The 26,408-nt window shown below is 48.1% G+C and overlaps 1 protein-coding gene and 1 pseudogene across 1 annotated transcript; both read left to right on the top strand.

The window, feature by feature from the left end:
* LOC119302821 overlaps nucleotides 1-7,390 on the top strand; it is an 8,807-nt pseudogene extending 1,417 nt beyond the window's left edge.
* An 11,451-nt stretch (nucleotides 7,391-18,841) lies between these two features.
* Nucleotides 18,842-25,962, top strand: LOC119297866 (G-type lectin S-receptor-like serine/threonine-protein kinase B120). Its single transcript, XM_037575483.1, has 7 exons — nucleotides 18,842-20,162; nucleotides 20,300-20,401; nucleotides 20,487-20,692; nucleotides 21,073-21,283; nucleotides 21,361-21,598; nucleotides 21,713-21,863; nucleotides 25,444-25,962. Exons 1-7 carry the CDS (start codon nucleotides 18,842-18,844, stop codon nucleotides 25,747-25,749), a joined length of 2,535 nt encoding a protein of 844 aa, XP_037431380.1. The 3' UTR covers nucleotides 25,750-25,962.
* Nucleotides 25,963-26,408: the final 446 nt, after the last annotated feature.

Genomic DNA, 26,408 nt, shown 5'->3' with positions numbered 1-26,408 from the left:
AGCAGCAGTGGAAATATCGATCCCAAGGGTAAAGGACATGTAGACGCCGGGCGATCAGGCTATAAGAAAACAGAAGCTCCTGTCAAGCGGAGCTTATACGGAGACTTCAATGGTACGGCGGACCAGCGCACTGGCGAGGATCGCGACCGAGAAAAAGGTGAAACGGAAGTAACAAGTCCTCATAAGGGCAACACCAAGTTTGCCCCGCCAGGGGAAGATGATCTGCGCCATGGCTTAGAGCAAAGGAGAGAGAGGGAGTTGAGGAACAAGCTGTTTGAACAGCAGCATGGGTATGATACATATGAATGGGATAGGCAGAGGAAGGGTAAGGAGGATGTGAGGTTTGGAGATAACCATAACGAGACAGACAGCAGGGCTGACGGGGTTTGGGGCACTGGCTCCAGGGCTCGGGACCCAAGGGACAAGAGAAGGGGTACGTATGTGAGGAAGCCACGCCCTGAATATGATTATGGCCGCCACCATAGGGGAAACCCAAGGGTGGATCAGGAGAGCAGGAAGAGAGGCCCGAGGCAAATTTGGGTGGCAAAGGATGATCCAGACAGACTGACATCAAATGATGTGTTCATTCGCGAGATGCGACGCAAGACGTCGACAGTGTTTGATCGTATTTCTGAGAACAACCATGAGGCGGACCCTGCGAGGCGGGGCCGCCGGACGCCATGAATCTTTTGGCCTGGAACTGTCGAGGGTTGGGGTTGACCTCGACAGTTGGCGAACTCCGGGACCTCGTTAGGTCATACAACCCAGTGGTGGTATTTCTATGTGAAACAAAAAAGAAAGCAAGGGCGATGGAGAAATTGAAGTGGAGTCTTGGTTTTAAGAACGGTGTAGCAGTGGACTGTGTGGGTCGAAGTGGAGGATTAGCATTGTGGTGGAGAGATGATGTAAGTGCAACGGTGAGGCCTTGGTGCCAATACTTCATTGATGCAGAATTATCTTGGGAGGGCAAAGCATGTAGATTCACTGGATTCTACGGTGAGCCCAGAACCGAGCTACGCAAGAAGTCGTGGGACGCCATCAGATATCTCGCAAGTCAAGACAACTTGCCGTGGTTATGTGCGGGGGACTACAATGAGGCTCTCTTCCAGTCGGATCACATTGGAGGAAACCAAAGAAGTTTCAGTCAGATGGAGGACTTTCGCGATTGTCTGACGGAGTGCGGGATGGCAGATTTGGGCTTCTCGGGATACCCATACACATGGGATAACAAAAGAGACGGAGGGGAGAACATTCAGGTAAGGCTGGACAGAGCCACATGCAATGATACTTTCCTTGAGCTTTTCCCAGAGACATTGGTGGAGCACATTATCACAGAGGAGTCCGATCATCAAGCTATCCTCGTGAGGGCACTGGAGACAGCTCCACGGCACCTTGAAAGAGTGGACAGACCGTTTAGATTTGAGGAGGCATGGACAAGACATGAGAAGTATGATGAGATGGTGAAGGAAACGTGGGAGGCATCGAGTACGGGGGAGGACGACCTGGCTGCTGTTTGGCAGCGGCTTGGCACTCTATCTATGAGCATGCAAAGGTGGGCGCGCGAGGTGTTTGGCTCGATAAGACGGAAAATTTCTAAACTGAAAGGCCAGCTGACTAAGGCAAAAACTAGGGCTGCAACAACTGGGGTCTCACTGGAGATCCGGGAAATCGAAGAACAACTGCGTGAAACATACGAATGGGAGGAGATCATGTACCGTCAGCGGTCTCGGGTTGGTTGGCTGTCAGCGGGCGACCAGAACACGAAGTACTTCCAAAACCGAGCTACCCACAGAAAGCGTAAAAATACGGTGAAAGCGCTACGAAAGGACGATGGCACTCGCTGTACAGTGGACGAGGAGATGCATGAACTAGCAGCTAGCTTCTATGAGAAGTTATTCTCAACGGAGGGATCAAACGGAGCTGAAGCACTCCTTCAAAACATACAAGAGGTGGTCACGGGCGACATGAATGACAAGCTGATTGCGCAAATCTCGGATGAGGAGATAGAAGCAGCTTTATTCCAGATGGGACCAACAAAAGCCCCGGGACCGGACGGGCTACCTGCCCTCTTTTATCAACGACACTGGTTGTTGGTCCGAGAGGATGTGTGTAGAGCTGTTCGCGAGTTTCTGAGTGGGGCTACAGCTCCGACCACTTTTAATGCAACTGTGATTGTGATGATTCCCAAGGTCAACTCACCGGAGCTGCTGTCCCAGTTCCGTCCCATAAGCCTATGCAATGTTTTGTACAAGATTGCCACGAAGGTTCTAGCTAACAGGCTTAAAGGCATTCTCCCGATTCTTATTTCTGAAGAGCAGAGCGCCTTCGTCCCGGGACGACTCATTATGGACAACGTTTTGGTTGCATACGAGTGTGTTCATGCGATCCGGAAGAGAAAGAGGAAGAAACCTTTATGTGCAGTGAAACTTGATATGATGAAGGCGTATGACAGAGTGGAGTGGGCCTTCTTGGAGCGGATGATGTTGCGTTTTGGGTATGCCCCTGAGTGGGTATCTATGATAATGAGGTGTGTGAGATCAGCGGTGTTTTCAGTCAAGCTGAATGGGGGATGTTCAAGGGGTTTTTCTCCTTCACGAGGACTACGTCAGGGGGACCCTCTATCACCCTACCTGTTCCTTTTCTGTGTGGAAGGTTTCTCGGCGCTTCTAAAAAAAGCTCAAGGCGAAAACAGAATAAAAGGGGTGGCGTTTGGAGGCACTGGCCCCCATGTAACACACCTACTGTTTGCGGATGATAGTATTGTTTTCTTAGAAGGAACACATGATAATATTCATACCTTGAAGGAGATCTTGCATGAGTATGAAATGGCCTCTGGCCAAAAAGTGAATCTAGAAAAATCATCGATTTTCTTTGGCAAAGGGGGTTCTGATGAGGACAAGGCTGAGCTAAAGGAGCTATTGGGCGTCTCTTTGGAGGCACTGAGTGAGAGGTATTTGGGTTTGCCAACACTGGTTGGCAAATCCAAAGAAGGCGCCTTCAAGTATGTCACGGAGAGCTCTAAGGGCAAAGTTAATGGGATAAAAGGTCAAGGGCTCTCCAAAGCTGCAAGAGAAGTGCTAGTTAAGTCTGGACTTCAAGCTGTACCAACATTCACCATGAGTTTCTTTCAACTCACAAAGAAAACATGCGGGAATCTGAATTCTATCTCTTCAAAATTCTGGTGGGGAGCAATGAATGGTGAAAGGAAAGTACATTGGATTGCTTGGGAAAAGATGTGTTTAGGGAAAAGCTGTGGAGGACTGGGATTTCGTGACCCCGAGGCCTTCAACCAAGCCCTTTTGGCAAAGCAAGCATGGCGCATTTTGCAGGTACCAACTTCTTTGTGTGCAAGGGTTCTCAAAGCGAGGTACTTCCCAAATCAGTCTATCATGACGGCCACTAGCCCGTCGGCCGGTTCTTTCACTTTCAAAAGTATCCTGCATGGCAGAAACTTGCTCTGAGAAGGCCTAGTTTGGAGGATTGGGGATGGCTCTAGGGTCAACATACACCATGACAAGTGGATTCCACGAGCGGGATGTATGCACCCTCTTGGACAAACATATATGCAGGGTATAACCAGGGTGGCGGACTTACTGTCACCAGATGGAACGACCTGGGATGCTCTTAAGGTCCAGGAGATGTTTACCCCGACGGATGCACGTGATATCTTACAGGTTGCTCTGGGCGGGCCGGGGATTGATGATTTCTTGGCTTGGAATTACACCAAGAATGGTGTGTTCACCGTTAGGTCCGCGTATCATCTCAGGATGTCAATGCAAAGAGCGATGACCGGACAGCCGGGTCACTCTAGCTCTGTCGAAGGCCATAAAGGGTACATGGGACTATGGAGCACAAATGCACCGGGCAAAGCAAAGATTCACATGTGGAGAGTTATCAGGAATGGTGTGGCTGTAGGCACGGAACTTCACCGTCGTCGGATAAAACCTGGCCTTTTTTGTGTTGCATGTGGTAGAGAGGAGACGATCCATCACAGATTCTGGACATGTCAACATTCATCACAATTCTGGCAGTTGATGCAGTTGGAAAAGGGAGTTTCGGTGGCGATCCCACCGAGTCCGATGAACTCTCATAGTGCATTAGCGAGCTGGCTGTTGGGATGGTTCGCGGGGGCAGCCGACGAGGAGAAGGAGGCGATGATACAGTCAGTTTATGGCCTATGGCTAGCGCGTAATGAGGCTAGAGATGGGAAAAAGATCGCTTCTCCACATGAAATAATGATGTCCATGTATGATCATATGCAGGAATGGAGGCGGATTCATGCAGCAAAGATTCGCGAGCCGGTCCCCAAGATTGTTGAGAAGTGGAAACCTCCTGATGATGGTTGGCTGAAGATTAACTCGGATGGTGCGGTTTCGAGACATGGGGACAAGGGGGGAGGTGGTGCGGTCCTACGGGATCAAGATGGAGCGTTCCGGGCTGGCTTCTGTCATTTTTTTCCAAACATATCAGATCCGGAAGCAGTGGAAACCCTCGCGTGTAGGCATGCTCTCCAACTCGCTACTGATTTGCATGCGGAGAGGGTCCATGTCGAGCTGGACTGCCAAGGGCTGGTGAGGACGATTCTTCAGGAGGAGAAGGCTTTATCGGCAGTTGGCCCCTGGATTCAAGAAATCAAGGACATGCTCAACTCGTTTTTAGAGTTCAAAGTTTCTTGGGTAAGAAGGTCAGCTAATGTCGCTGCGCATAAACTCGCTAGAGTAGCTGTAGGAGAGGGGAGATCTGAGACATGGCTTCAGTCTCCCCCTGATTTTATTTTACATGTTATTTCGGATGATATCCCAAACTTTAATTAGTTAATAAAGCAGCGGCAAGTTTACCCCTCAAAAAAAGTGCCTCCACGGCTTCGAGCCAGCAAACACGGTGGAGTGGACAGGTGGAAAATTTTCAGCAGGGTGCCAACGAATGGAGCCACTACGAGGGTGCAATGATGGCTTCTTGGCCTTGCCAGGGATGAAGTCGCCCGACAAGTATTCACTTGTCGGTGGCGGTAGGAGTACATTTGAGGAGTGTGCAACAGAATGCAACCACAACTGCTCCTGTGTTGCATACTCACATTCCAACTTAAGCAGCAGCGGGTCCAAGAGAAACATGACGAGGTGCTTGGTCTGGTCCGGGGAGTTGCTTGACACAGGGAAAATAGGTGAAGAGTTGGGGAGTGACACGCTCTATCTCCGACTTGCAGGACTGAATGCAACATCTGGTGCCAAACCCCTCCACCTCTAGAAATTTATTTCTCTTACGCTAGAAAACTGTCACTATTGTTTTTATATGGTATGTATCGGCTCATGTCTTGCACAGGTAAAAGAAGAAAGAGTAATGCAATTAAGATTGTGCTACCAGTTTTAGGAAGCAGTGTTATAGTGCTCATATGCATTTCGTTGGCATGGTTCAAATTCAGAGGTACGCTTAGTGTTTTTCCACTACAAAGGTAGTTCACATTTGCTTCCCTAAGTTTCGCGCTTACTATTGTAATGTACGTTTGGCATACAAATATTGACATCCACGCATAAAACTAGAGCGAATAACGTCCTCCTCTAAGCCTAGCGCTGTTTTTAACCTTGGACTCAAGTGTAAGATTGAAAAATTACAAGTGTATGCTAGAGAAACCTACTCAACATGGAGATGGTTCAAGAAACAAGTGTGATGTGTGACCACAATATTATGGACTCGAAAATTGACGTGTTTAATCCAGGGAGAATTTATGTTTCTTCTAACATGTGTAATTTATCTTATATGTCAAGCGATGACCACATTGTCATCTCGATGGTTTCCACAAGGAGAGAAGTAGACCATATATTATTTTCTCTAAATTTTCTTAGTTCATAACAGAAATAATAGACTGACACAAGTGAATTTAGGGGTAAAGCAACTTGTTTTTTCTATGTCTATCATAAACATTTTCGAGGTGAAATTGTTATACATTGTGAATGCAGGCAAGAAAGAAAATGGGAGAAACCACAAGAATGTATTGTTGGATCCAATGAGTACCTCACATGAACTTGGTGAAGTACACCCTGAACACAATCATGAATTCCCATTTGTAACATTTGAGGAAATTGCACTAGCAACACACAATTTCTCTGAAACATGTGTGATAGGACAAGGAGGCTTTGGCAAAGTTTTCAAGGTAACACACTTGGTAATAATCGATCATTCGTTCTATAATCAAGAGATTTGGAAGCTAATGTAATGGACAGCTAGGTTTTACCTTTAAATTCTACAGGGATTGTTAGGTGGTCAAGAAGTTGTCGTCAAGAGGCTGAGTAGGGATTCTAAACAAGGAACAAAGGAGTTCAAGAATGAAGTAATTCTAATTGCCAAATTGCAGCATATAAACTTGGTTCAACTGCTCGGGTGTTGTGCGGAGGGAAATGAAAAACTTCTAATTTATGAGTATTTACCAAACAAGAGCTTAGATGCCACCCTTTTCGGTACATATTATAAAAACACACCATGATTCCCTAAAAACTACTCAAAAAATCATGCTCACCTTTCCTTCTGTATACAGATGATTCAAGAAAAATGTTGCTAGATTGGGAAACACGGTTTAGTATAATCAAAGGAGTTGCAAGGGGACTTCTTTACCTGCACCTAGATTCAAGATTAACCATAATTCATAGAGATCTTAAAGTTGGAATGTTTTGCTAGATGCAGAGATGAAACCAAAGATAGCAGATTTTGGAATGGCAAGGATCTTTGGAGATAACCAACAAAATGCAAATACCCAACATGTTGTGGGAACATAGAGAGTATCCTTTGAAACATCATTTAAATTTTGAATCAATTGTGCTCTAATACATTAACTTTTGCAATCAAAATAATCAAGCAGTGGTTACATGGCTCCTGAGTACGCAATGGAAGGTGTCTTCTCTACCAAGACTGATGTCTATAGCTTCGGTGTGGTGCTATTGGAGGTTGTAACCGGCATTAGGAGGAACTCCAACAGTCAAACGATGGGCTTCCCCAGCCTCATACTCTATGTGAGTATCTACACAAGAGTTCTCTCAAGTTCTATTTTCATCAACAAACGAAACAAAAATAATACGATGTCCTTGGTTATTTCAAGTCTTGGAATATGTGGAAGGAAGGGGACACAGAGAAACTGCCAGACTCGTTGATCATGGACACTTGTTCACTAGACGAAGTTTTGCTTTGCATCCATGTAGCGTTATTGTGTGTCCAAGACAACCCGCATGATAGGTCCCTCATGTCATCAGTTGTCTTCGTCCTAGAGAACGGAAGCACCACACTTCCAGCCCCAGATCGCCCTGCATACTTTGTGCGACGGAGCGTTGAAGCGGTGCAAATTGGAGATGATATTCAGACTTCCGTGAACAGTGTTACTCTTACCGAGATAGAGGGGAGATGATATTCCGACTTCATGTTTTTTTTTGCGGGAAGACTTCATGTGTTGTTTGGAAGTCGCTATCTCTGGTTGTCTTTTGTTTTATGTTCCTTCTTTTTTCTTCATCACAGCCTCGGTTTGGAGAAGAAAGGAAGATATCAAGGTGCACACAAAAATTTCTTGAAAAAACAAGTTGATGAAAGTGAAATCACAATAGACACAAGTCATGGAGCAGGTGATGATGTCCTTGTCACCCGTTGTTGCAATGGGTTTTCTGCGACAACGATCCACCCCGTGTACGTAAGATAAGTATGTTGACTGTCGTGGAGTGCATGCATTCATATGAAGCTCTGAAGTCTAAACCGCAAGTCATCGGCATCGGCATTGGCATCGCCATTTGATGAATTTCCATCCAAGCATTGTGGACGACTCTCTGTGACTACAAGGTGATTTAATCTGGTCAGATCTATGAATGGTTTCTGAAAGAGAACGTAAAAAAATGATGAATCACCAGATTTACGCCGGTATATACAAGCTATATATGTATAGCCTATACTTTGTTGTGTGCATCCACTCATGCAAAGGCCGGGAGTATACGCACCCTCCTTTTGCGAAGAAGATACTCCCTGCAGTCCATATTAATTGAGGCAAACTTTAATTTGAATCAAAGGGAGTGCATACTGAAGTATCAATGTTGTTTCTCATGTGTAGCTCAAGCTACGTGGTACCCCTTATCTTAGCCATTTATTTTTGCATCATGATCCGTGCAGGCATATTTGTCATTTTTGTTTCTCTCAAACGAAACAACGTATAAACTTCAAACTTTGCAAGACAACAAAACATTCTAATTACTATGTGGGAAAAAACTTTCAGATTTTTTCATGCATTTTAAATGCTAAATTTTATTTTTTAATCAAAAAAATCCTTATGTTGTATATTTATGTTGGTCCAAAAAATCTGAAAGTTTTTTCACACATTGAAGTTGTAAATTTTGTTTGATCTGCAAAGTTTGAAGTAAACAAAAAATAGAAATCTTCTTGCTGTAAGTTAGTTGAAGAGTACAGATCTCAAAGTAATACTGGAGGGATGAAGATGAGAGATTCCATGTAGTCTGAGCTACAGAGAAACTTTACCCAAGAGAATATATATATTCAGCGTGGTTCCAAGCGGGGGCTTTTCAATCACCTGCCACCCTCGTGTGTCGCAAGCTCGTGCCAAAAGCCAGAAATCAACTGCAGTTGTTCACTTGCGCGTCACCGGACATGTGCGCCCGCACTACGCCAGCACCCCAAAAAATGTCGGACCGTGGATGTGCTGAAACTAGCCAATAGGGCACTCGTGTGGCGCTCGACAAGGACTTGAGAAGAAATGTCAGGGTGTTGGCTAGCTAGCTAGCTCAACTCCTATCGCCGTTTCGCTTGTCAGCTGTCGCTCAAGAAACGCGTGCATACGTGCGCGACCTTGATGGACGGACATGTCGCGCTTGTTAGGAATAAGACACGGTGGTGGTGGTGACCAGTGTGTGCGTGCATGTTGGTCGTACCGGACGCCATGGCCAGTGTGCGTGTGTGCGTGCGTTTGGGTCGTAGTCAGTTAGCAGCAGTCGCGGCTGGACGCGTCAGAACGCGTAGTAGGGGACGGCGTAGGCGAGCGAGTCCCTGGGCGCTCGTACGTGCGTACGTAGGAAAGGAAGCTTGGGCGCTGCGTCCCGTGTGATACAAAGCCGGCGGTGATTTGGTTTGTTAGTCCAGGTTGTTATGCGTAAATGGTTAGGATTTGAGATACGATCTGGTTTGTCCAGCTATATATATGACAGAGAAAAGAGGGTGTTCGGCGCCGTGGTTCGTTGCCAGAAATACATCTCCGTCGTATCCTTTCTTTGTCTACGATCTGTTCCTCAAAACTAGTTCGTGCTAGCTAGGATTAGACCCAACAATTGGTATCAGAGCCTCGTTTGTTCCTGTGCTCGTGGCCATGGCGATCGTCCCGCACGGCGCAGGGGGTAGCACGGTGTCGATGCCGATGCCGATGCTCACACCGGACAACTACACGGTGTGGACGATCAAGGCTGAAGCCATCCTCGACGCCCAGAACCTCTGGGAAGCGGTGCCGCCGGCCGGCAACGCGACGGTCGACGCGGGGAAAAACAAGACGGCGAGGGCGGTGCTGTTCGGTGCGCTCTCCGAAGACCTGTTGATGCAGGTATCGACGAAGAAGACGGCGGCTAAGGTGTGGGCCTGCTTGAAGATGAGGTTCGTCGGTGCCGATCGGGTCCAAGCGGCGCGGCTCTCCACTCTCCGTGGCGAGTTTGACAACCTGCGCATGGAGGAGGGGGAGGCGCTGGACGCGTACGCCGGCAAGATCGGCGGCATGGCAGAAAGGTATGCTGGCCTCGGCTCGACGCTCGGCGACGCCACCATGGTGAAAAAACTGCTCGACACGGTGCCCGATCGGTTGTATGCCGCGGTGGCCGGGATCGAACAGTTCTGCGACATGGAGACGATGACGTTCGAGGAGGCGTTGAGTAGGCTCAAGGCGTTCGACGAACGCTTACGTCGGCGCATGCAGGACAACCGCGGATGAGGCGGCGATCAGCTGATGTTCACGGAGGCCCAGTCGGAGGCACGGCAGCGTCATCGCGGCGGCAACCTCGACCACGACGACGGTGCGAGCAGCGTGGCTTCGGGCACGAGACGGCGGCGCGGGAAGTGCTACAACTGTGGCGTTCGTGGCCACTTCTCCCGTGACTGCCGGCAGCCGAAGAAGGAAAAGGCGCTCCTCACCGACATCGACGACGAGCCGACCTTACTATAGGTCGTGTCTTAGGGGGAGGTTGTTAGGAGTAAGACACGGTGGTGGTGGTGACCAGTGTGTGCGTGCATGTTGGTCGTACCGGACGCCATGGCGAGTGTGCGTGTGTTGGGTGCGTGTCGAGTCTGTGCTCATGTTTGGATCGTAGTCAGTTAGCAGCAGTCGCGGCTGGACGCGTCAGAACGCGTAGTAGAGGACGGCGTAGGCGAGCGAGTCCCTGGGCGCTCGTACGTGCGTGCGTAGGAAAGGAAGCTTGGGCGCTGCGTCCCGTGTGATACAAAGCCGGCGGTGATTTGGTTTGTTAGTCCAGGTTGTTATGCGTAGATGGTTAGGATTCAAGATACGATCTGGTTTGTCCAGCTATATATATAACAGAGAAAAGAGGGCGTTCGGTGTTGTGGTTCGTTGTCAGAAATACATCTCCATCGTATCCTTTTTTTGTCTATGATCTGTTCCTCAAAACTAGTTCGTGCTAGCTAGGGTTAGACCCAACAGCGCTCTGCCGTGTGCGCCGTCGCCGTCATGGTAGTCCTCGTCGCCGTTTGCGCGTGAGTGACCGGAGCAGTTCGCCAGTGGCCAGGGGCAGGGGTGCGCTGCAGGCTGCACTCCCTGGTTGCGTATGTGCTGTCGCCGACGCTTCTGCTTGATGATCTTCTCCTAGTCACCAAGCGCATGCCCCGTGCTTTTGTGAGGCGATTCCTGCTTTGCTCCTGGCACGTAACTAAACATTACTTCCTTCGTTCTAAAATACTTGTCTTAGAAATGATTGTATCTAGAATAGATACAATATTTCTAAGACAAGTATTTCCAAACGGAGGGAGTAGTATGGGATGAAAAACTTAATGGGAAATTGCATATTCTCCCTGCCTCGCCAAAACTACGCTGTTTAAGTTTTTTTTATTAAGTTTTATTTGCCTTCTGCTCCCTTTGCATTGACATTTGGCAGTTTCTTTAACGAAAATCGACTGGTTGTTTCAGAAAGAAAAGAAAAAGGTCGCGTCACTGTGGCCACGTCGCCTTGCAGGCCAAGAACAAGAAGGATCACGTACGTACTGCCCAGACGTACGAAATGCCAAGGAGGTCACCAGGTTACCTCGATCGTCCACCTGCCGCCAGCACTCACGCACGCATCGCATGCAGGCTATAAAATGTCAATCAATCCGTCGTTCTCCGCGACCCTGGAGTCTGGATGCATGCTGAAGCTGGTCAATATGATTTCAGAAACTCATACCTGTGGCTAGACCGGCCGCCTTGGAGACCAAGAAGGATCACACGGCCGGCCCAGACGAAATGTCAAGGAGTGGTTTGCTGGCTGTTCTTTTCAAACAAAGGCGTAAGCAGCTACCGGTTTAAATAGTAAAGCCACAAGATCATGCCATGACAAAAAAAACATAGTATGGTTGGCCTAACAAAACATAGTATATAGTTACATGTTGGACTCAACAGGGAGCAGCCTAATAAAATGACTACAACATGAAAGCAACCAAACCCAGGCCGGCCCTGCGATTAGGAGGTTCGTGTGTTGATTGCATGGATCTCCTTTACCTTACTATAAGCACCACTCTGGCTTCCTAGCAGTTCTTCCTCTTTCCCAGAGGGCTTCATTGTTCAAAAAAGATATGTTGTCTAAAAATGTAGTCAACGTGAAGATTAGGGATGGAAGCCTTGATGGCTAAGTTGTCACGACACGTCCAAAGCACCCAAGCTAAGGCCGCGGAGGACCTCCACACAAGCCTATGTTATTGGCCTGAATGCCCAAAAAAAGTGAGAACGTGTCTGGAAAAGAAGAAGGGTCCCAAGAGCACCCAAAACTTTGGCAGACACAACACCAAATTTGGCCAGCAAGCAAAGAAAAACAATGTGGTTGGGGTCTTCAAGAACGGCGCAAAGAGCACGAAGAGCATTCCCTGGCACGTGTTGTCTTTGGGGGTTGATAGCCGAGGGGAATATATCTCTGGCCACTTGCTAGAAAGATTTTGATTGTTAGTTGAACCAAAGAGGACAAAAGGGCCTTGGAATACCTGATTGGAGGCCCATGGAGCAGTTTCGCGTACATAAGAGTTAACTGTGAAGCTACCTGGCGCTTCAAGGTCCCAGTCCATGACATCTCTCTCACAGAGAGACTGATCGGGGCAAGGTCGATTAAGAGAGCTTCTTAGGAGGCATTCTCTACCCAGGGAAGGTTCCTGAGGAAAGAAATGATTGATGAGGTTGTCTTGGCTTGGAAGACATCTTTGACAAAAAATCATATTCAAAAGCAATCACGAACAAGTCTGCGTACTTGGCATAGGGTGGAGTTTGATTAAGCCATTTGACTAGCCATAATTTCGTATCTTCTTCGTTGCCCACAGAGAACCTCACCCCAATGTTACAATTCTCTTTGCACTCTAGGATCCCATTCAAAATCTGAGATCCCTTCTTTTTACTCATATAAAGGATGCTAGAGTACCGGCCTTTTAGGGATCGTCGAGGGTGAAGAGAGGCTCCTGGTGATCTGTTGTCAGTTGGCTTGCGGTGGGAGCCTCTTAGGATGGCTCCGAGATGTCCGATCTGCCTGGATGGCTCGGGCCCATGTGACCTGCTTGGAAGGTCCATGACGGGCAGGCCGTAGGACTCGCCCGGTGGCCACCATCATTGGGCGGCGTCAAGTAGGCCTGTGGGGCGCCTTGCTCGCACTGGCCCGCGTGTGACAGTCCAATTGGGCTCAACTATCGGCGTCTTCGCCCGGACTGCTCGGACCTGGACGACCCGGCTGGAAGGTCTATGACGGATGGACCGTGTGCCAGCCTAGGGCCACCATCATTGGGCGGTGTCCGTCACGCCCACACGCGCACACACTGTGCTTTCCCTAAATGTATGCTACCAAGCAAGAGTACAGTCCTCGGGACAATTTTGTGAATTGACTTGAGTCTCAGGGTCTATTGGGATTAGCTGTTTTATTTTATACTTCAAGAGCATCCTGGGTTTTAGGCCGGCACACGCCTCTTGGGCTACTGGCTACATATCTGGGCAAAGAATAAATTGTACGAATCGAAAAAAAATCTGCAAAAAATTGGCTTGCGGATACCGGCTTGGCGGAAAAAAATCCAGGGAAGCCAGACATTTATTTACGTAGACAACTCAAGACCGAGTGCACACCACTTCGGAAGCGGACCAACATGGAGTTCGGCTGCACGCAACTGGTTACGTAGGAAACTTTTCCGACATGCAACTCGGCTAATCTCCTTCAACTTTTCAAGATTGAGGTGGTCTACATTACTTCGGATGTTGGCCGGCATCGAAACTCGGCTGCAAGAAGACACTGATTGGGGAAAGTTTATGTTGAACCAGTTTCAAGACAGGTTGCCGAAGATGACGAGTAGCTCAGAAAAGACGAGGTGTGGCCAGACTTGAAGACCGATTCAGAAGCCACTGAGAGTGTCTCGGATATGGAACCTCTCACCATGTCAACTCCCTCCCAGGCGAGCCGGGCTGAGGAGCTCCTTGTCGGTTCCGTCCTAGGTCACCTGGGGCGGCCCATGGCAATCTACTAGAAGAATCAAGAAGTCTTACCGTTCAAGTCAAGGACTCCAATTCATGGACAACTCCTCCACGCTGACGTAATCAACTAGGCTTCTTGTAATCGTAGGTCGGGCTAGTTGATAGATATGACAACTTAGATCATCAAATCTAGACAGATCAATGATCTCGTGGCAAATAAACCACTACTATGTACTTCATCCAAAGCAATCCACAACAAGCATGACATGGTTTTATCTCCTCAGAGAGCTTGAACCTGGGTAAAATCTCTCGTCTATGTTACCATCACGTCTAAACTACTAGCTCGGAACCCCCGACGCGAGATCTGCCAGAATAGACTTCGTCATCCATCGCTGATGACTCTAAATGGGAATGGTGAAACCCTAGCACCCCAGACTGCCTCACGGCTGCCACCAAATTTGACGAGCATGTCGGTTCCGCCGATGAACCGAATGCGGGAAAGGTCCCCACCCGGCTACAGCAGATCCGGATCGGGAACGTGAACGACATGAGGAGCCCTGCGTGGCCGGCAGAAATTCCAGGAATGTTTTTTTATTAGATTCTTTTGGAATCGGATATTCCAGGAATGTCAGAATTTTAGAGATGGCAAATCGGATGTTTTTTATATATAATTGTATTCGTTGAGGATGGCAAATTTAGTTAGCCAACATAGCATATTTGTCTCTGTCCATTTTTTTAATCAAAAAAACTATCACGTCAATATAAATTTTCATGAAAAACGTTTGATTTACCATGTCTAAAAATCTAACATCAGATTTTTAGTCTTCCTGATTTTTTGCCTTTTGCGCTCTTTTTTTTTGACGGGTTGCCTTTTGCTCTCTTTATTGTAAGACCTTTGGCGATTTCCTTAAGGTTATGTTTGGTTAATCCCCTTGCCACAGGGATTGAAGGGGCCCTTCAATCCCTTTCAAACCTCTTTAAACCCTGCCAAACTGAACAACGCCTAATGAAAATCGACTGATGGTTTCACAAGAAGGAAGTCGCGTCACTGCGTGAGCACATCACCTTGCAGACCAAGAACAAGAAGGGTCACTCACGTACGTACTGCCCAGACGAAATGTGAAACAGGTCACCAACTCACCATGCTAGCTCGATCGTCCACCTGGCGCCATGCACTACACCACGTCAGCACTCACGCACGCATCGATCGCATGCAGGCCAAACAAATGTCGATCGATCCGTCCTTCTCCGCGACTCTGGAGTCTGGATGCATGCTGAAGCCGGTCAATATGGCTTCAAAAAGTACGTGTGGCTTGCTAGCTCTTCTTTTAAAACGGCCGGCCCAGACGAAATGTCAAGGAGTGGTTTGCTAGCTGTTCTTTTAAAACGGAGGCGCTAGTAGCGCCCGGTTTATAAATTGTAAAAAATAAAGCCAAAAGATCAAGGTCACACCACGACAGGAACAACAACAAAACATAGTATATGGTTCACCTAAACAAACATAGTATATGGTTACATGTTGGACTCAACATGGAGCAGCCAAATAAAAGGACTATAACATGAAATCAACTAAACTAGCTAGGCCCTCCGATTAGGAGGTTTGTCTATTGACATGTCTGGAAAAGAAGAAGGGTCCCAAGACCACCAAAAACTTTGTCAGATACAACACCAAAGAAATTTCGCCAGCAAGCAAAGAAAAACAATGTGGTTCGGGTCTTCAGGATCGGCGCAAAGGACACAGAGACCATTCCCTGCTCGTGTTGTTTTTGGAGGTTGGTAGCCAAGGGGAATCTATCTCTGGCCGCTTGCTAGAAAGATTTTGATTCTTAGTTGGACCAAAGAGGAGCAAAGGGCCTTGGAATACCTGATTGGAGGCCCATGGACCAGTTTCACGTACACAGACTTCACTGTGAAGATACCTTCAACTCAAAAAAAAACTGTGAAGCTACCTGGCGCTTCAAGGTCCTAGCCGATGACATCTCGCTCCACAAAGAGAACGGATCGGGGTGAGGTCAATTAGGAGAGCTTCGTATGAGGCATTCTCTACCCTAGAGAGGTTCCCGAGGAAGGCAACAATTGATGAGGTTTCCTTGGAAGACATATTTAGCAAAATTTCATATTCAGAAGCAATCAAGTGTAGGTCTGGGTACTTGGCATAGGGTGGAGTTTAATTAAGCCATTTCACTAGCCAGTATTCCTTGTCTTCTTCGTTCCTCACGGAGAACCTCACCGCAATGTTGAAAATCTCTTTGCACTTCAATCTCCCTTCTAATTACTCCTATAAAGGATGTAGGAGTACCCGCCTTTCTGGGCTCGTCGAGGGCGAAGAGAGGCTCCTGGCTATTGTTCTTGGTTGGCTTGCGTGAGAGCCTCTCAGGACGGCTCCGAGCCGTCCGATCTGCCTGGACGGCTCAGACCAGGGTGACCTCGGTGGAAGGTCCATGACGGGTGGACCGTGGGGTTAGCTCGGGGCGACTGTCATTGCGCGGTGTCAGGTGCGCCCGCACTCATCTTGCTCACGCTGGCCCGCGCATGATAGTCCAGTCACTGCCACCTATCGATGTGTTCGTCCCACGAGGATGAGGATGATCTTCCCAGACGGCTCTGAACTGTACGACCCGGCTGGAATGTCTATGACGGATCGAATGTGTGCCAGTCAGGGGCCATCGTCATTGGGCGGCTTCCGTCATGGCCGCATGCGCGCGCACAACAGTTTTCCTAAAAGTATGCTACCAAGCAAGAATAAGATCCTCGCGGCGATTTAGTGAATTGACCTCAGTCCCGGGGTCTATTGGGATTAGTGGTTTTATTTTATACATCGGGTGCATCATGGGCTTTAGGCCGGCACACATCTTTTGGGCTACTCCTACATATCTCAGAAGTGAATAAATTACACTAATCGAAAAAAAATCTGCATAAAATCGGCTGGCGGATACCGGCTTGGCGGAAAACTTTTTTCTACGGAGGCTGGCCATCTACATAGACAACTCAAGACGGAGGTGGTACACACCACTTCGGAAGCAGTTCGACATGGATGTCGGCTGCGAGCAGCTGGCTGCGCAGGAAACTTTTTCGGAGTGCAACTCGTCTAAACTTTAACTTTTCAAGACCGAGGTGGTCTACTACACATCGGATGATGTCCGGCATTGAAACTCGTCTGCAAGAAGACATTGATCGGGGAAAATTTTCGTTGAACCAGTTTTAAGGTAGGCAGCCGAAGACGACGAGCAGCTCAAGGTGTGGCCAAACTTGAAGACCAGTTCAGGGGCTTTTAACGGTTTCTAAGATATGGAACCTCTCACCATGTCAACTCTCAGTCAGGCGAGCCAGACTGAGGACTTTCTTCTCGGTTCCGTCGCAGGCCACTTTGGGTGGAATCTACTAGAAGAATCAAGAAGGCTTCCCGTTCAAGACAAGGAGTCCTATTCGTGGAGGACTCCTGTGCACTGACGTAATCGACTAGGACTCTTGTAATCCTAGGTCGGGCTAGTCGGTAGATATGACAACTTAAATCATCAGATCTAGACAGATCAACGATCTCGTGGCAAATCAACCTATACTTTGTACTCCATCCGAAATCAATTCAAAGCATGACATATCACATATGATTTTATCTCCTCGGAGAGCCTGAACCTGGGCAAAATCTCTTACTCTGTTACCATCGCGTCTAAACTATGAGCTCTGAACCCCCTACGTGAGATCTGCTGCAATCGACTCCAGGGGCGGCGCCAGTGTGGGGTCATGTAGGGGCGGCCGGCCCGGGTAAATTTTTTACACCTAGTGTACCCTGCTGCTTTGGGCAGGCCAGTGACCACCATGGGAGGCGAGAGAAGCTCTGCCTGTGTGTTCCGTTGATGGCGAGGTCGAGAGGAAGATAAGAAGAGGAATTGTGGAAAGAAAACGATTCGCTAAGGTCCTAAGGAGATGGGCAATAAGTAAGGCCCAATAGAAAACAAGAAGAGCCCATTTATTTTCTGTACGCAGCCTTCTTCGTTCCCCATCACGCTATTGATCGGGAGCCCTCTCCCATGCTCCCATGTTCCCCCATTTAAGGGCAAATCAACTCAAAAAAAATTCTAGAGTCAGAACTACGAATAACCCTTCAAGAGTTAGATAATATTCCTGAATTATTAAGTTAATAAACTGATACGTACAATTTGCGAGCTAATGTTCCTTGAATATTTAATCAAGCATACATTGAACATTGAACCTACCCCGGGCCTTCAAAAATAAATTCAAGAGTATGCTAAAATATTTATCTTAATATTAATACTTCTTTTACATGTTTTAGTTACCAATTGCATGATTAGAGACTTTTGGATAAAGTAGAAGTCAGAGTTAGAATTTATATAAATTTTGTGGTGAGTCATATATTTTTCTCCTAGTTCTTAGAATGAAACTAATTTGAACAATTAATTATGTGGATCGTCCTGCTTGAATCATACTACTAGGCCAATTAATTTTCTTTATTTTCTTCTTTGATTGCATCGTGTTTGATTTTTCGTTTTCTTTATAAGTCCGTCCCGGGTAAATTCAAATCCTGGATCCGCCACTGATCGACTCCGTCATCCATCCCTGATGACGCTAAATGGGAAGGTTGAAACCCTAGCACCCTAGACAGCCTTGCGGCTGCCACATAATCCGTCACGCCCGTCGGTTCCGCCGATGAACCGAATGTGGGAAAGGTCCCCACCCGGCTACAACAGATCTGGACCAGGAACGGGAACGACACGAGGAGCCCATCGTGGTCGGTGAAACCCTGCCACCCTCAACGAGCTTTCCTTCCTTGGGCATGCCGGCGGCGAGAACAGCGAGATCCGGCCCCCGGCGAGAACCTCGAGATTCGCCCACATTGTCAACAATCCACTGTGTCAACCTGATCGGTCGCGCCCTCGTGCCAAAACACCACAGAATCAACTGTCGTTGTTGGACATGGTAGGTCGCATTATGCACTTGCGCGTCACGCGCACACACAGGAGACCAGACCACTTCACCTGCGCCCATGTGCACTGCACTTCCCTGGACCCTGGTGCATGCTCAAACTAGTCAATATGAACTCACAAGCTCGCGTCACCGTGTGGCTAGCTAGGCTACATCGCGGGCCTTGCAGGCCAAGAACAAGAAGGATCATGTACTGCATGCCCAGACGAAATGTCAAGGCGGTAGCTAGCTTGAACTTGATCGATGGACCTGTCACGTTCTGTCGTCCTCGTCCTCGCCGTCGCCGTCTGCCTCCTGTGCGCGTCGGCTGAGGATCAGCTGGCCGTCGGCGAGAGGCTCCTTGTGGAGCAAACCCTCGTGTCGGACGGCGGCGCCTTCGCTCTCGGCTTCTTCTCTCCGGACGACGCCGCCGGTCCGGCGAGACGGTATCTTGGCATATGGTACAACGGCATCCCTGCCCCCCGCACCGTTGTCTGGGTGGCCAACCGGGAGGCCCCGGCCGCCGGCTCCCCGACGCTCGCGCTGGCCAACGACTCCAGCCTCGTCGTGTCCGACGCCGACGGCCGCGTGCTCTGGAGTACTCCCGGCGCGGGCAGCACGTCCTCCTCGTCTTCCTCGCCGCCGGCCCTGCTGACGAACGAGGGCAACCTGGTCGTCCGGTCGCCGAACGGCACGGTGGTGTGGCAGAGCTTCGACCACCCGACGGACACGTTCGTCCCGGGGATGAAGGTGCGGCTGAGCCACCTAACGGGAGAGGGCAACCGGATCGTGTCCTGGAAATCCCCCGGCGACCCGGCGGCGGGGAGCTTCTCCTACGGCCTGGACCCCGGCACGTCGCTGCAGCTGCTCATGTGGAACGGCACGCGGCCCTACTGGCGCACGCCCGTCTGGAAGGGGTACGCCGTCGCCAGCATGTACCTCAGCGCCGGCACGGTGCTCTACACGGCGATCGTCGACACCGAGGAGGAGATCTCCATCGCCTTCACCCTCTCCGGCGGCGCGGCGCCCACGCGGTACGTGGTGACCAGCTCCGGCAGGTTTCAGCTCCTCAGCTGGAACGGCACCGTGTCGGCGTGGGCCACGATCCAGTCCTGGCCGTCGAGCGGGTGCAGCACATACAAGCGTTGCGGCGCGTACGGGTACTGCGACGTCACGGCGGCGCCGGCCGCGTGCAGGTGCCTCGACGGGTTCGAGCCGGCGAGCGCGTCGGAGTGGAGCGCGGGCGTGTTCGAGCAGGGGTGCCGGCGGAAGGAGGCTCTGCCGCCGTGCGGCGGCGGCGGCATGAGGGTGGGTTTCGTGCCGATGCCGACCATGAAGGTGCCGGACAAGTTCTCGCTCGACGCCGGCAACCGGAGCGCGGAGGAGTGCGCGGCCAGGTGCGCCGCCAACTGCTCGTGCGAGGCGTACGCGTACGCCAACCTGCAGAGCAGCAGCGCCAAGGGCGAACTGAGCCGGTGCATCGTGTGGGCAGGGGAGCTTGTCGACGCGCAGATGATCGGCCCGCGCTGGGGCGGCGAGACGCTCTACCTCCGCGTCCCCGTCGCTGCTGCTTCCACTTCCCCAGGTATAGAAACAAGTTAACCAAACTTTTCAGAGCTTTTTCAAAAAAAACTTTTCCAGAGTTCCGCTGGATTTTACTGAATTCAAACAAAAAGTTTACTGTTGTTTCATCAAACTTTTGCCGTGTATTTGCATGTGCAGGTGGAAAGGCCAACAGAAATGGCGTGAAAATAGCAGTGCCGGTGTCAGCAGCTGTCCTGCTGCTGACATGCATTTTCTTTGTATGGTTCTGCAGATTCAGAGGTACAGTTACATTTCCTTACCTCTAAACATGCCAGGCCCAACCATTTCATTCTTAGAAAAGATGCTCATCGCAACAATTTTACAGAAAAGAAAAGAAAAACCGAGAGCCAGAAGACGCTAATGCCCGGGATCAGAACCGGGACCACAAACACATCGAGCGAAATCGGGGAAGGAGATCACACCGGAGACCTCGAGTTCCCGTCCATACGGTTCGCCGACATTGTCGCCGCCACGGGCAACTTCTCCAAGACCCTCATGATCGGGCGGGGAGGCTTCGGCAAGGTTTACAAGGTATACTACCTTTCACCTGTCTTTCAGTCACACGAACTTCGATGTTCTGTCAGTTTAGCACAAAATCCAGCGGAAATGATAAATGCCGAATATTCAGACTTTAAGCATGGCAATTCCAACGTTTTTCATGGCAACTTTAGTTCACGCGAGGTTGGCAAACATGGCAGTTTTCTGAGAAAAAACAAACTGGGACACAGTTGTCATGTCTTAATAACTAAAGTTGCCACCTCGCGTCAACTAAAGTTGTCATCAAAAAACGTTTGGGATGAAATGCTTAAATTCCGAACGTTCGGGAATTTATCGGGGTCCATTCAGTGGCCAAGTAAATAAATAAAATCATGGTCTCACTCCACTGCTTGTTTCTGTTTACCATTGGGAAGGCAAAACTAGACGGCGGTCAGGTGGTCGCTGTGAAGAGGCTAGGCAAGGATTCAGAGCAGGGAGCAGAGGAGTTCAAGAACGAGGCGATTCTTATCGCCAAGCTGCAGCACCGGAACCTGGTCCGTCTCCTTGGCTGCTGCACCGAGGGGGCAGAGAAGCTGCTCATCTACGAGTATTTGCCCAACAAGGGCCTCGACGCCATCCTCTTCGGTACATACAATGTTCAGAGAACTCAAGTATATAACTGAAGGTTTCTTGCCATGGTTGCTGAAGTTTAGATGTTGCAGACAGCGAGAGAAAACTGGTGCTGGACTGGCCGACACGGCTGGGGATCATCAAGGGCGTGGCGAGGGGGTTGCTCTACCTTCACCAGGACTCCAGGCTGACGGTGATACACAGGGACCTCAAGGCCAGCAACGTGCTGCTGGATGCAGAGATGAGACCCAAGATCGCCGACTTTGGCATGGCAAAGATCTTTGGTGACAACCAGGTGAAAGCCAACACCCGGAAAATCGTGGGAACATAGTGAGTTATCTCAACACTTGACTGAATTTACAGAAAATGATAAGAAAAATACAGTGGGCATTAACAGAAAAATGTGGCACCTCTTCTGACGAAACAAATACTATGTGTGGACAGTGGCTACATTGCTCCAGAGTACTCGACGGAGGGCGTCTTCTCGGTCAAGTCCGACGTGTACAGCTTCGGTGTGCTGCTGCTGGAGATCGTGAGCGGCATCAGGGTAAGCGCAACCGAGGGCATCATGGAGTTCCCCAGCCTCATAGTCTATGTAAGTACCTGAACTAAAACTGCTAATGCCTTTTTCATTTCAGTCCATGTCATGTCTAAATGCATATTCATCTTTAAAACACACACACAATTTTTTTCGATAAAGGACATTTCATTGAATAGATATATCGAGGTGATATAATCACATCGAAAGAAAGCCTGGCCTCTGCATAGCTAGATGCACACAGCCAAAAAAAGTCCAGAGTACCCTAAAAGCAAAAAATAATTCGATACAATGCCAATAAAAAAACATGTCTAGCCTAAGGAGTGGCAGATCCTATCCGTAGGTCACACCGCCATCCATGGGGATAGAAAACCTCCCTGGCCGTACGCTCCAGCCATGTAGACGCCATTATAAAAAGGTCTTTGTCCTCCGGCCGCTGCAGGATAGACCAAGTACGGAGTCATCGTGTACACACATGAATAACCAGCATAGGAGATGAGACACATTTGTTATTAAAAATCACATCATTCCTGGTAAGCCACGGTGCCCAGCATAAGGCCGCCGCTTCCACAAAAATATGTGTAGAAAAATGTTTATCAATACCCCGCAACCAGTTGCCGAACATGTTCCGTGCACTACGTGGTTTGTATAGATTCGAAGCTACTTGAACTATGGTCCAAACTGCCCGAGCGAACTTGCACTCAAAAAATAAGTGTTTAATAGACTCATCATGTTGGCGAAAGACACATGTCTTTAAACCATGTCAGTTTCGTCGTGCCAGCTTATCTCTAGTTAGGATGACTCCTCTGTTAAGAAACCAGAGGAAAATCTTCACTCTTAGAGAGATTTTGAGCTTCCACAATTTCCTGTTATCAACTGAAACATCACAATGAACCATTGCATTATACATGGATTTGACTGAAAATTTACCATTCTAATGCAAGTTTGATCGAAAAATGTCCGGCTCACCTGACAGTTGAATGTCCTCCAGGCGAGTGAGTAATTCATTTCATGCTGCCAGGCGAGGACCAAAAAGATCCATACGGAAAGAAATATCAGGGTTTTCTTGTCATTGACTTGTTTGATTGTGACGAATTTATGTCTAACAATCCTGTACAAGCTCGGATATTGCACCATTAGTGGGTTATTCCCTAGCCAGATATCTTCCCTGAATCGAACCTGAGAACCATCCCTAACTGAGAAGGTCTCAAATTGGAAAAAGAATTTCTTGGCCTTCATCACACCACTTCAGAAATGCGAATCCCCAGGTTTCCAATGAACTTAAGAAATGGCATTGGATCCTGCATATTTGTTGCGAATGATTTTCTTCCATACTTCATTCTCAGTGAGTAGTTTGTAAACCCACTCGCTGAGAAGAGCAATGTTTTTAATCTCAAGGTCTTGGATTCCCAGCCCCGCTTGACTTTTAGGTCTGCATAATACGCTCCACCTAGTCAGTCGATATTTCTTGGATTCGTTATCGCATTGCCAAAGAAATCTAGATCTAAAGTAGTCTAGTCGCTGGAGAACCTCTTTCGGTAAGTGGAAGAATGACAACATATATAAAACCATGTTGCTTAGAACTGAATTGATCAAGATCAATCGTCCCCCGTAAGACAAGAGCTTGGCCTTCCAACTAGCTAAGTGTTTCTCAAGTCTCTCTTCCACATGCTTCCACTCAGCGACAGTTAACCACCGATGGTGTATGGGAATACCTAGATATCGAATCGGAAACTGTCCGAGCCGGCATCCAAAAATGTCAGCGTACTCAGGTGCTGATTCTGCAATATCGCCAAAGCAAAAAAGTTCGCTCTTATGAAAATTAATTTTGAGATCAGAAAGTTCCTCAAAAGCACATAAGAGCAACTTGAGATTTCGTGCCTTATCTAGATCATGATCCATGAATATAATAGTGTCATCCGTATATTGTAGAATAGATAGACCATCTTCTACCAAGTGTGGAATGACATCACTAATTTGACCGTACAGCTTAGTCCGCTCAACAAGGGTAGCTAGCATGTCGGCCACAATGTTAAACAAAATAGGAGAAGCGGGGTCCCCTTGGTGAAGCCTCTTCCTTGTCTGAAAATAGTTGCCAACGTCATCATTAACTTTTATGGCCACACTGCCTCCAGAGACAAAGCTCTCTACCCAACGACATCATTTTTGTGAAAACCCCTTCATGCGCATAGTTTGCAACAGAAAGGGCCACTTAACCTTATCGTAGGCCATTTCAAAATCTATTTTAAGAATGACACCATTTAATTTTTTTTGGTGAAGCTCATGTACAGTTTCGTGCAAGACGACCACTCCATCTAATATGTTGCGACCTTGAATAAATGCTGTCTGAGTGGGTTTTACGACATGGTCAGCCACCCCGTTCAACCGATTAGACCTTCGTAAAGATTTTAAAACTTACATTTAGAAGGCAAATCGGTCGATACTAGCCTCCTTAATCTTAGACAATAGGATAATTTCCCCAAAGTTTAAACAAGAAATGTCAAGGTCTTCAGCATGCAGTTGGATAAACAACTGAACCAAGACTGCCTTAATGACGTCCCAAAAATATTGATAGAACTCTGTGGGAAAGCCATCCGGACCCAAAGCCTTGTTGTGTTCCATTTGAAACACCGCGGTTCGAATTTCCTCCTCAGAGAACGGGGAGGTTAGTTAGGAATTCATTTTCCGCTTCCGTAACTTGAGGAATGTCATGAGTAATGGATTCATCCAGCTGAAAATTTGATTAAGCCGAAGGTCCAAAAAGCTCTTTGTAATACTTAGTACTAAAAGTTCTAAGTGGTACGTCCTCCTCAATTCGGCCTTCCTCCTAGTCAAGGGTGAATATGCGTTTCTTTTCTATGTCTGCCATTGGCAAGCATTTGAAAGTATTTCGTATTATCATCACCTTACACAAGCGAATCCGCCTTGCAATGTTGGTACCATTTCATCTATTCCTCGCGTAGTAGGCGGGCTATATGCTCTTTTAGATTGCTTTTTTGCTCAATCTCAACTGCGGACAGAGGCCTCACCTCCGCTATTTTATCAAGGGAATCAATTAAGGTAGATAGTCACAGTTTTTTTTTGTAGATGCCAGCAGTATGCTTGGCTCATCCACGAAGCAATCGACGCAATGCGCGAATTCGATTATTCCATCGTTGAATGGGTGTGTTACCGCGAGGCAGACGCGCCCACACTTTCTTAACCAGGTCATGAAATCCCTCTCTAGTGAGCCATCCCAATTCAAATTTAAATTGGTGACGGTTAGAACTTGGGATTGGTTGTCCAAAATCGATGAGCAATGGAGGGTGATCCGATAAGGCCTCAATTCTTTCTAATGCCCGAACCGAGGCTAGGGGATATTTATATTCCCAGTCGGTGGTAACTAGCACCCGGTCAAGTTTTTCAAAGGTTGGCACCGATCGATTATTGGCCCAGGTATACTGACGGCCAGACATCGTGATCTCCCTCAGATCCAGACTGTCGATAACAACATTAAAGAGGAAAGGCCACCTTGTATCAAACCGGACATTGTTTTTTTCCTACTGATATCGAAGGATATTAAAATCCCCCGATTAACATGGGTTGGGGATTGTCTCGACAAGTATTAACAAGTTCTTTTTTTATTATTTTTATGTAGGCATGGAGCCTGTGGAGAGAAGGGAAGGCAGGTAAGCTGGTGGATCCATCCATGGCAGGGAGCTGTTCACAGGATGAGGCATTGCTCTGCATCCACGTGGGGCTCCTGTGCGTCGAGGACGACCCAAGCCGGAGGCCGCTCATGTCGTCCGTCGTGTCCATTTTGGAAAATGGAAGCGCGTCGTCGCTGTCCCTCCCGACGCCGGTGCAGCCTGCTTTTATCGAAATGATGGGAGACAAGAGCCAGAGAAGCGATATCGAGAACACCAGGAACACCATGGCCATGACAGTTCTGCAAGGCCGGTAGCACAGTAGTAACTGCAACTTCCTTCAAAAGGAAGCTGCACTAGTGCTAGTATTTTTATTGGTGGAAACTCCAGATTTGTAGAGCATTTGTTACAGATATAAATGAAAGATGTATTTAGAGGAGTGTTCAGTTGATCAGCCTTGAAATAGATGGTAAGAATGTCTTGCTGAAATTGAAATATTTATCATGTTAGACTGAAAAATTATTCAGAAAAGTTGTGCATTACACATTCAAAGGTTCGGTGAAACGAGTAGATAAGCAGACGAACATAGTGATTATGTGCATCCTAACTATACAGAGACCGGATGCTCATCGTGTTTGTATCCTCTTGAAGCTTCATTTTAAGTTAATAAAATCCACCTTTTATTGAAAAAAAGCAAAAGAACATAGATGCGTTCGAAGTCAACGACCTCAAATGTGATGGTTTAAGTCCATTAGATTTTGGGTGTCGCCGATAGTCACTTCGAGAGTGATCTGTCCCGGAGGTCGAGGTAGCTAGAGGTAGGTCGTAAGTGTGGGTCAGGATCAAGGGACTTTCATCGCCTCCAAGGTTCCGGCATACTGGATGTTGATTCCGCTCACCTTCAACCTTCTACGAAGACATTGGAGAGTCGGAATCTCTGGACGAGAGTATCCACCAGCAGAGCGTAGTTACCAGC

This window comes from Triticum dicoccoides, chromosome 5A (assembly GCF_002162155.2).
Source record: "Triticum dicoccoides isolate Atlit2015 ecotype Zavitan chromosome 5A, WEW_v2.0, whole genome shotgun sequence".
Classification (NCBI taxonomy): domain Eukaryota; kingdom Viridiplantae; phylum Streptophyta; class Magnoliopsida; order Poales; family Poaceae; genus Triticum; species Triticum dicoccoides.
The sequence above is the reverse complement of the archived record's forward strand: the minus strand, read 5'-3'. Positions and strand labels throughout refer to the sequence as shown.